The 10,599-nt window shown below is 48.2% G+C and overlaps 1 protein-coding gene across 2 annotated transcripts in view; it reads right to left on the bottom strand.

The window, feature by feature from the left end:
• Positions 1 to 770: 770 nt before the first annotated feature.
• LOC135915513 (collagen alpha-1(XXVI) chain-like) overlaps positions 771 to 10,599 on the bottom strand; it is a 51,729-nt gene continuing 41,900 nt past the window's right edge. For both annotated transcript variants that reach the window (XM_065448627.1, XM_065448626.1), the window contains 8 exons: positions 9,716 to 9,816; positions 9,331 to 9,392; positions 8,300 to 8,379; positions 7,758 to 7,858; positions 5,595 to 5,699; positions 3,163 to 3,206; positions 2,293 to 2,386; positions 771 to 1,991 (listed from right to left, as the gene is read on the bottom strand). In XM_065448627.1, the coding sequence (XP_065304699.1) occupies positions 1,729 to 1,991; positions 2,293 to 2,386; positions 3,163 to 3,206; positions 5,595 to 5,699; positions 7,758 to 7,858; positions 8,300 to 8,379; positions 9,331 to 9,392; positions 9,716 to 9,816 (850 nt within the window). In that variant the 3' untranslated portion in view covers positions 771 to 1,728. The remainder of the gene's footprint in view (positions 1,992 to 2,292; positions 2,387 to 3,162; positions 3,207 to 5,594; positions 5,700 to 7,757; positions 7,859 to 8,299; positions 8,380 to 9,330; positions 9,393 to 9,715; positions 9,817 to 10,599) is intronic.

Here is a 10,599-nt window from a genome sequence, read left to right as displayed (position 1 = left end):
CTTTGACATTTTTCTCACATAAGCACTCGAAAACTGCACGCTCACTCGAAAGGTTACATGAGCAGACAAGTGTTTTTAACGTCCAAGTGGCTTTTCATATAGCGTACGCACACAATTTTGTTACGTGCAATAGGCAATATACGTTACTTAATACGCGAGCATGCGTAAAGACCGCATGTGTACATACGTGAAGTTAACCAAGAGACTGTACCGAATATACGTATTTTTTTTCTACGTTGCCACAAGCGAAATCTTCGTTACTGGTTGCGACTATGTATTTATACCGCATACGTACGTTTTTTTACAATTTTGACTTTCGCAAATAAATTATTTATCTACATTCACACATCGGACTTCGTATCATTTCACCTTTCTCGCTGCATGCATCAAACTGCGTCTTTCGATCGCGATCGAGCCAGATCCGGATCGAAATTCTCGGCCGCGACTAACTCCCTCCAGTAGCTTGTATCCAATCGTGATCCAGAAAATTCCACCCCGATCGGGCTCGATCACGATCGAAAGCGCTCACGCGTGAAACCCGTATTTCACGCTTTATTTGGCGCCGTCGAAGAGACAGAGGCGGTAGGCACGGACGCTCGTTCTTGCTTTCCAGTTTATTTTATTTCTCTTTTTGTTAATCGTGGTTTAGTACTGTACACATAAGCGTTGTCGTTTGCGTGTATGTTTCGTGCCTAAAACACACGCGTCTCAAGATTGTTGTACGGTTTGTGCGCGCTTCGCAAGCAAACTCCGAAATTTCTTTAGCATCGTGTGTTAATTAGACCGCAGATCTCTTTTCTGCGTTTGCCTTTGTGTTTACGTAGTAGTTGACCTCACGTCGTCTGCACTGACCGTTGAGGTACATTTTTAACGTCCACATGACGCAATGTGTTAGGAAATTTTTTTGCTGCACGTCTTTACCAAGTGAAGCCGCTGTCCCACGCCGATCTCGCGCGTCCCCTGAACGCTCACGTGGTCGTGATTGCTCGTGGTTCATGGTTTGAATGAGCGCTGGCAGATAATCTGTAAGTTACAAAGATAGTTTCTCATTGACGAAGCACTTTTCCGACAGTGCTCGGCCTGTCACTTCGTTCGCATGGAAGTACAGACAACGTTGCAAAAAAAAAAGAAAAATGAAAGGATCACGTGATAACAGCAACGCGAGGATTTCGGTATTTCCTTTCCCCGTTGCACAAAGATTGTTATCAGTTGTCGCATTTATAAATTATTATTTTTTTTACTGAAACTAACTATGACGCACAAAGCATTGAGTCGCCCGAACGACATTTACTTCATGTATATTTTTTTGCAACAGTTGTCTATTCACTTTAAGCAAGTTAGCTGATACTGACTGCGGCGTTTTGCATTGAGGCACGGCAAGAAGTGTTAAGCGATGTTAAAGCCCCGCGAGTTGCACCCAGTCAAAAATACGCTCACTCCCGGAATGCAAAGCAGCCTGTAGTCTTTCAAGCATACCGCGATCATGGCGCTCAGAATGAACGCGAAAAAGCTGACGCTCACGGCGTCTCGGCGGACAGTATATGCTTAAAGTCAAATGCGATTCTTTCGACAAACGTCTGTTAGTTAAGCCGGGAAGTCGGATGTGCGATCGTTTCCGTTTAACGGCGTCTGTTAGCCTACGCCATATTGGGTACGTCCGTCCAGCCTTCCTTCTTTTTTTTTTTCGTCTGTTTCTTTCGGATTGTGTCGTCTGCTGGTGCTCGTCTGTCAGTGCTCGCCTCGATCCAGCGCGCTTGTCGTTCGAGTCCTGGAGGAAGAAGTGTCCTCGACAGCATCTGTACCAGAAGGCGCCGCACCAGACGGCACCGTAGTCGCTGGTAGATTGGGGACGTCGGTGTCGTAGCCGACGTCCTCGTAAGCGACGGGGGGTCTCGTCGGACCAGGCTGGCCAAACGTGTGGCCGTCGAACGGCTCCGTAAACACCGGTCCCAAGTCGTCGTTGCCGATCCCCAGAGGACCTGCGTTCAGATCTGAGCCCGCGGGACAAACACGTATGAGTTCGCGGAACAGAATTGTAACTTTTGACGACGCGAGACGTTGCTAAAGAACACGTTTACTCGACTGAATGTTATTCCTAAGAGAAAATCAGTGCAAGGCCTGTGTGCCTTCCCTTGTTCGCCCACGGAGTCTCATTTGACCTGTAGCACAATACTCCGAACAAGGCTTATAGAAGGTGGCGATGCGGGCGATTGTACGTTCAAGGAGGTGTAGTAAAAGAAGCATATATACGTCTCCGCGTCGTGTTTTGTTATAAGCGGTGTGACGCTGTACCTGTGAGTCGCCTCAGGGCTCGTTCGAGCTTGTCCACGCGTTCGTCCAGGTCGGAGAGGTCGTTCGCCAACTTGGACACTGTCTCCAACACGCCCTGGAAAGCATTCGCGCACCAAGCGCAATTAGCCGTGCGCCACCGTCAAAGCACGGCGTTTGTGCAGCCGATAGTTTTAGCCTGAGTGTGAAAGCGTCATACAGTTTGTACTATACTGCGGAACGCCCGCGACACAGTCGTGCATAACATCAGTATCTTGCAACGATAATTTCAACAAGAGCACAAAGAACCGTAATTACAACGATGATGCCCATATATGCTTGCGCAAAGGCTTCAGCAACAACATTAACAAAAGTAAAATTGATTATTTTATTATTTTTTCCCCTTTTGCAAGAACATTGGCGCAGCGCAACCACGTTTCTAACACGTTGTTTATGAAGAAGCGTCACAAGATCGCGCTACCAGCGTCGTTGTTGCGCAACCGGTATACCGTAAGCTGTAATAGTGCAAGCAGTCTTGATGTTCATCCTTTTCATTTTATAGAGTCATCGTGATCGTAGGTGTCCTCTTACGCTGGCTCTGTCTATTAGCGGCCGAGTGGAAAGCAACGGTTGGATTCGGCCTCTCTTAAAGTGATGGATGTGCTGGGTCGGAGATTACAAACAGTCTAAAACGTCTAAAATATTGCGCGAAATCGTGGCAGCATGCATTATGCACATCGAACGGGCTTGTTGGGACCCGGTTACAATTTATGTATCGAAGCCAAGCAGTTGAGTTGGTACATATCGGTAAGCTATTTAAAAGTTTTGTCAGCTAGACACTTCACCGGTTAAAGCCCTGTGCTAAACAGTAAAGCATTTGGAGTGGAGGCTTACCATGGCACTGCGGTGACTGATGAAGTCCCTGGGGTCTGCTTCAGCTGCGTTCGAGCACAAAACAACGCATACAATTACCCTCACATAACTTTAAGCTCTCAGAAGGACATTTTCTCGTAATAGTGGCTGGTTATCCTATGCGGAATCTGTTCTAAATATACGAAGTCTCACAAGGAATCTTGCCCTACCTGAGTGACTAATGTCGTAGCATTATCAGAATCGCTGTACCCATTATCAGGATCTCTGCCTTTGACTCCACTTACCCCGGGATCGGTGCGTGTCACAAACGACATTAGAAGAGCCACATTGTTTCTCACTATAACACCTGAAGGGAAATCTGGCGCCACCGTCTATGGGAGTTTCCTAAGGGGCGCTGTGCTGTCATGGGAATGACGGTATATATGGGCCTGCGATGCTTGTGTTGGCTGGTGTTGTAAGAGGCTTCGTCTAAAGCGTGGATATGGCTACACAAATAACGCGTTCTTAAAGTAAAATCTTCGTATTAGGTTTTCATTAGCCCACATTACATCTTCCAATGAAGTTTTCCCACCTACTATGCATAACCGAGCCAAGAAAAGCAACAACAGACGAGAAACTGTTCCAGAACAAGCGCGAATCTTGTCGTCTGTCCTGCAACGTTAGCGTCCTGCTGACACTTTCTACGTTTCACATAACTGTACATCCAAAAGGAAGTCCTCATAATTAAACAAAACACGCTTTTATGCACCAATAATGCTAAAAGAGCTCTTTACGTGCTGTTTCAGTAGGAAATGGATCATTGGGACAGACGGAACGGTGCTAGTCAGGCGCGTCTTGGCTCTCCGAGAACGATGCCAATCCGAAGTCAAAACAAAAAATTCAAAATTCCCATACATACCACAGCGCGGCAGCGCCAGATCTCTCTCTAGCTAATATAGTGAGCAACTATGAAATGAGTCTTGCAAGGATCAGACTAGCGACGCCCTTCATTAGATATCTTCGGGAACGGCCCTCTTTATTTTGCTAACACAGCAACAACGGAGCCCGGCGAACCTTCCGCTTAATGCTGTCGCATCTAAAAGGAAGCAAGAGATGACTCCGGTGAAGGCTTGCACACACATTCGCTCAGCATGCAACACCCACGATGCACACTTTAGACGAGCGCCCACGCGTTATACTCTCACGGTGTCACCAACGGCAACATTGTCAACACGGTACACGGGGATGGCATCCTCACGAACGCGTTCTCCTTGAGATTTCGCCACAAGGTTACGCGGAGGCGAATTAGGCCGGCAGGCTACGCATCTGCGGTCACCTCGGCCGCGTTATTACAGCCGCGCAAACGCTTACGTTTCCCGTCGAACGCGAACGATTAAAGCTGACGGCTGCCTCGGAGCATACGCTCGTCATGCCACCTGGCTGGCAGAAGCCTCTGGGCAAGGAACGTCGGCTACCTCGTGGCTTTGCTGGAACGCAATGTGCGTGCCTCCTATTCGCGGTGGCACAGGCTGGCCTCCTCCTCCTCCTCCTCCTCCTCCTCCTCCTCCTCCTCCTCCTCCTCCTCGTCGTCATCATCATCATCATCATCATCATCCTCGGGTGACTTAATCATATCGTGACTGTCGAATGCATCATAGTTTCGTGTGAGGAAAGACAGCGAAAGAAGCCGTCCAAAGCAAAGCGAAAGTTAAGCGAGTAATTCAGTTGTGAGTGCAGCTACGAAGCGTTTATATCGTGTAAAGATGCGGCGTTCTCGGCGCGTGATTGACGCCGCTGTTGCTCTCGATGCTCTCTATATGAAGCTGAACGCTATATCGGGACGTTCGCAAAGCCGATCCAATCATCGAACTTCGCACTCGGCGTATGCGTGGTGAACAGACGCTGAATAGTCGGGCTTAACTTCACCTAACCGTGAGGGGGCTTCTACCTGCAGTGGGAACCAATGGCTTAAGGCCCCCGCTTTTACAATGTAGTGCAAGTATCGGGATCGACATATTACGGCCCGTTGAACAATGCCTCAAAGCACTTCAGATCCAGCCTGCTCAGCTGTCTGCTTGCTCGCGTTTTGGATATAGTTCCGACTGCCCAGGCAGAGTACAGGAGGTTCTGTTCATCGGTACCACTCGAACGCGCGCCGCGCTACGGTAGCAGGTGGCAACGTTTTTCTCTCTCCACCCCTCTCTCTCTTTCTCTGTCCCTCCCATAATGATGCCACATCACAAACAGGCAAACACAGGAACAAAACAAAGGTGTTCAGAGAGACAGAGACAGACTGCGCACAGACATTCAGCACCCGAGCAAACAGACAGACAGTAAGCATGGTGCAGACACGTTCACGGACAGGTACATCCACACACGCGCGCGCACGCACGCACGCACGCACGGAAACAGAGTCGCTGGTGGAAGTGGATAGCGGAAGTGGATAGCGGTGAGCTGCAACACAAGATTGTTACCGTGGATTCCTACGGAAGCGCCACCTGGAGGTCCGGGGGGTCCAGGAGGTCCGACGGGGCCGGGAGGACCCGCCGGCCCCGGAGCACCGTCTTCTCCCGGTGCACCTGCACAGCACAGCACACAGTGGTCGATCAGCGCATGCGCTGTAGAGAGGGTGTCTCTCGGTATGGTGTCATGCCGAGAACGAAGCGTATACGGGGAATTCAATCACCCGCTTTGCGCACTTCTGGCTTCAATGTGTCGTGTGGCGAGGTTAAACCATTTCGCTCTTTACAAAAGTATAGGCCCTGGACGGCTTCTGGTTTTGCCCTTATAAATGCAGCGAGCAAGTAAGGCAATGGAGGCAAAATATCGAGTAGCAGGAATGCGTTAAAACGGAAGCTCGCAGATTTTCTAACGCTTTCCCTCTGTGCGTGACGTACGTAACGACAGTTTTACGAGTCAAGGTTGCCGTAAGTTATTCGAAAAAGTTTGGGTATTAGCACTGCTTCGTAATGTGCATATGTCTTTCATCTGAAAACGTAAAAAAAAATAACTTTCCGCACATTTGGGACGCATAACTAAAAAAAATAAAGGTGTTGCAAAACTCGAGAGTACAAGGAAAAGCGGTCAGGCTTATTTTCGGCAAGTACAGAAAACATAATTCGCCGATCCGCCGTGGTTGCCTGCTGAGCACGAGGTCGCACGATCGAATGAATCCTGGCCACGACGGCCGCATTTAGATGGAGGCGAAATGCGAAAACATCCGTGTACTTAGATTTAGGTGCACGTTAAAGAACCCCAGGTGGCCGAAATCTCAGGATTCCTCCACTACGGCGTGCCTCATAATCAGAAAGTGGTTTTGGCACGTAAAACCCCATAATTTAATTAATGATTCGCCTGCACATCTTAGGAGCCTAAATGGCGTTCCAACGTTAGAAAAAATAATTCGCCTATCGTTCTTAGACAACACGGTGTTTTTCTGGTAAAGCCTCAGTAAATTTACGAGAGTCTGCAAATTAAACCCTTTTCTATTCTATAGAAAGACGAGGCACAACCACACATATTTATTGCCCGCCCACCTTTTGCTCTAACTGTAGTATCTCCGCTAGTAAGTGTTTTTCAATAAGATAATCTTGCTAACCAGCTCGATAACAACATTTTTGTTGTGTGTAGTATGCTCCCGCGGCACGTTGTTGTAACTTGTGTAATTATAGTACTCATTTATTGCGTATAATTTTTTTGTCTCACGGTCTGTATTCATTTGCATTTTAGATTGTGTATCGCGTGTATTGCTTACAATGTTTCGTTTATTTCTGCTCCGTGGTTTGCTCATCCTTGCGCACTGTTTCCTGTACTGTTTTAATTATTTGGCCACTGCCCCTCCCGCTTAGGCCGAATTAGGCCCGCCAGTATTCCGTTAACAAATGCAATAAATAATGGCGGCATTGTCAGATTCGGCACAGGCACGTGTATATATTATACTATGGCTACGTGACTATTTTTCACCGCCACGTTTCAAGTGAAAAATACCGTTGTAAACCATCGTAATTATCATTATCATCTTTTTTATCTTCCCTTTCTGGAGCGGCGCGCAACCACGCCACGCATATGTGCTATGCGGTGCGGTATACCCAACCACTCTCCGATCTCGTTGCACGGAAGTATGCGCTTATAGCGTTTCTTCAGCCTTCAGCCGATATCAGTTGCGTTCAGCGCATTCATTTAAAGCGCGGAGCGCTAAAATAGCGCGGGAAAGTTACGGCAACAAAGACACTCGTCGACGCTGCCGTCTCCGAACACAAAAGTGTCGTGCAGAGAAGCCAGCTTCGCGACATTCCGTCGTTTCAGCAGGTGACGTCGCAATCACTGCACGACATCACGCACGTGAGCGCACAAGGAAAAGCCAAACCAATTGCAGCGTGTCGAACAACGCTGATGACCATTGGAACGTCCCACTGCAGGAACGATTATTCGCCTGTGTCGCGTAAGTAAGCTGTAGAGCCATCGGGTCATATATGAATGGCCCTCTATCGAGAAATCAATTGGGCGTGTTCGCGCTCAACTTTCGCAGGTAGTCGAAATCGATTACGTGGTTAGAAATATATTACAGATTATATTAAGTTATAGAACCAGATTATATATACGTGCAGGCATACACAAAGGCACACCGGGCCACTCACCGGGTGGTCCTGGTGGTCCCTTCGGACCTAGCGCACCGGGCGGACCGGGTGGCCCAGGGGTAGACGCGCCGGAAGTCCGTCCCGGAGCTCCGGAAGTAGTCCTGAACGGCACAGTATAGGTGACATCCGTCAGCGCTACGATGCCACAGTATAACGCCGAAAAAAAAAAAAAGAAAGCTGCGCGCAACGTATGACGTCCCACGCACGGATACTCATTATCGTCACAGTCTGTGACACAGTCCAAGCGAATGCCAAAGGGTGTACCGAATCCCACGAACATTCACGCTCGCGAAAAACGCATTTCTCAATACATTTGGCAGAGGCTCACCCGCCTGTAATTGACTGTTTCGACCACTCCAGTTCATCAGAACTGACATTTAAGCAGAGAGGAAGCGTCGATTGATTGATTGATTGATTGATTGATTGATTGATTGATTGATTGATTGATTGATTGATTGATTGATTGATTGATTGATTGATTGATTGATTGATTGATTGACTGACTGACTGACTTAACACTGTTCTCGGCCGAGAAGACTCACCTGGCACCGCCGCAGTTGCAGGGCACAGTCGAAGGTGGCTGGTCACGTGGTGGAGGCCAGGTCCTTGGGGTTCCAGGAACCTGCAACGCACATGTCTCATAGTTTCAACTCATCGCGAAGCGAGACGTGAACAAAAAATTAACTAACCTAATTACGCGCAAGTGCGAGCCGTAATCGTACCGTAGCCGGTTAACTAAGCGCGGAACTGCCCTGAAATGTGCGTTTCAGAGACTCAATTATAAGCCACATGATGTGACAAACGAAGGCCAATCTGGAGAGGCAACGACGCATTCCAATGTTTCTCGACTTGTTCGCGTTTGAATTTGCGTTTTACATCTATTTGAAGAAGGAAGTCGGAGTTGGCGCCAAGCTAAAGCTTCTTCTTCAAAGTACGAAGAACCGATCGTTGACTTCGGGATGTTTCCGAACAAAAGAAACGGGACAGAAAAAAAAGAAAGCGGTGGTTGTCAAGTTTGTCAAGTGTCCAAACAACGGCAAACTCCACGCAATGGGCAGGGAAGCCACGGCTGCAAAACAACGGACGTCGCGCCATCCCTTCGTAACACAAAGCACTCTGACTCGGCGGTTCCTTTCTTGGACCCCGTAGTCCATGCTCGAGTTTTATACGACCCTGGCAACGCAGGTAAGCAACGTTTCTCAAAAAAGATATCACATGAACAACGCAGTTCACGGTATAAAGAATAGGCGCAGGAGTTTTAAATACGAGGTATACGTATGAGACCTTGGACAGTGTCTCAGTGCTGTGTCTATACTCATGTTCTGGTTTTATGAGGATTGAACTCGAATACATCAAACGTGGAACCAACGCGGCCGGCGATCAACGATCGTCGTACTAAAGAAAGAGGGAAAGACAGAGAGAAAGAAATAGATAGATAGAAAGAGGGAAAGACAGAGAGAAAGAAATAGATAGAGAGAAAGAGGGAAAGACAGAGAGAAAGAAATAGATAGATAGAAAGACAGAAACAGACAGACAGACAGACAGATAGAGACAGACAGACAGACATGCTCACGTGAAGGCTGCGCTTGTGTTCCCCTCCTCGTATCTTCGGAGCCTGGGCTGGAATCTGCAATGCTGCGGCGAAACCGAAAATACGGTGTAATGTGATAACTATATATATATATATATATATATATATATATATATATATATATATATATATATATATATGTGTGACACGACAATGCAAATAGCAGTCTTATATCAAGGAGGCTGTTAGAAATGTGCAAAAGCCTAGCGGCACATCAGCAGTGGCCGAACAAGAGAATCCTGAGCCCGAAGCCGCCTTTTCGGCAAGCGAACTCGACTTCATCGCGGCCACAACGCGTCTCGTTTGGCACAGTGTACCAGTCACGCCTGGCAAAATGAATTCAGAGGCTGCCGCTGAAGCAAAGTACCTGGGGTGCACGCTGGGCCGGAATACTCGGGACAGCAGCTCCAGATGACCTTCTGCTGCATCCGCACCCGCGTCACGTAGACGGGCCGTCTCATCGGAACCCTGCGTGCATGCAGAGGCCACGTTCATGTACCACCGAACAAAGAGAGGGGATGTATGCGGCTACCGACCGCCTCCTTGGATGTTCTACAGTGAATGTCGTCAGGACGTCAGTTGAAGTCGCGCCAGTAAAAGATCACCGATCAATCTGTGTTTTTCTTTTCCTAATTTGAATGCTCGATATTTCCTCCCTGCTCACGGCGGCAGTCACTGGCACTTTGCAAGCGGAGTGTTGAACAGATGGAAGCGCCAGGTGTACTTGGCTCGTCCAAAAAATAAACATATATACAAATAATCGCGACTTTGTTATGGGGCACGCCGTAGTGGGCGACTTCGGATTAATTTTGACCACCTGGGTTTCTTTAACGTGCACCCACACGGGCGCATTTCGCCTCCATCTAAATGCGGCCGCCGCAGCCGGCATTCCATGTCGCACCCTTGGGATCAACAGTACAACACCATCACTATACGCCACCATGGCGAACATATAGATTTATCGGCAGTACTGCCTGTTGCATACAAGGACAAATAGAGATAGAGATAGAGAGAGTAGATTAGCAGGGATTTCCTGCCCTTCTCTGAGGGGTGATGACAGAAACGAAACAACTGAAGATGAGGTAGCTTAATATCGGCCCTGCATCGCTTGCAGGAGTCCGCCGGGGGCCATTGAAAAATCTTGGTTGGCATTCAAGCCATCACGTTCAAGACTGCACGGTTGGCTCTCCTCTACTTGTACAACACTCAGTATAACGATAGCGTTGTAGGACGCGTAAATCACGACTGCCG

This window comes from Dermacentor albipictus, chromosome 2 (assembly GCF_038994185.2).
Source record: "Dermacentor albipictus isolate Rhodes 1998 colony chromosome 2, USDA_Dalb.pri_finalv2, whole genome shotgun sequence".
NCBI lineage: Eukaryota > Metazoa > Arthropoda > Arachnida > Ixodida > Ixodidae > Dermacentor > Dermacentor albipictus.
Note: the sequence above shows the minus strand (reverse complement) of the source record. Positions and strands in the feature narration are given on the sequence as shown.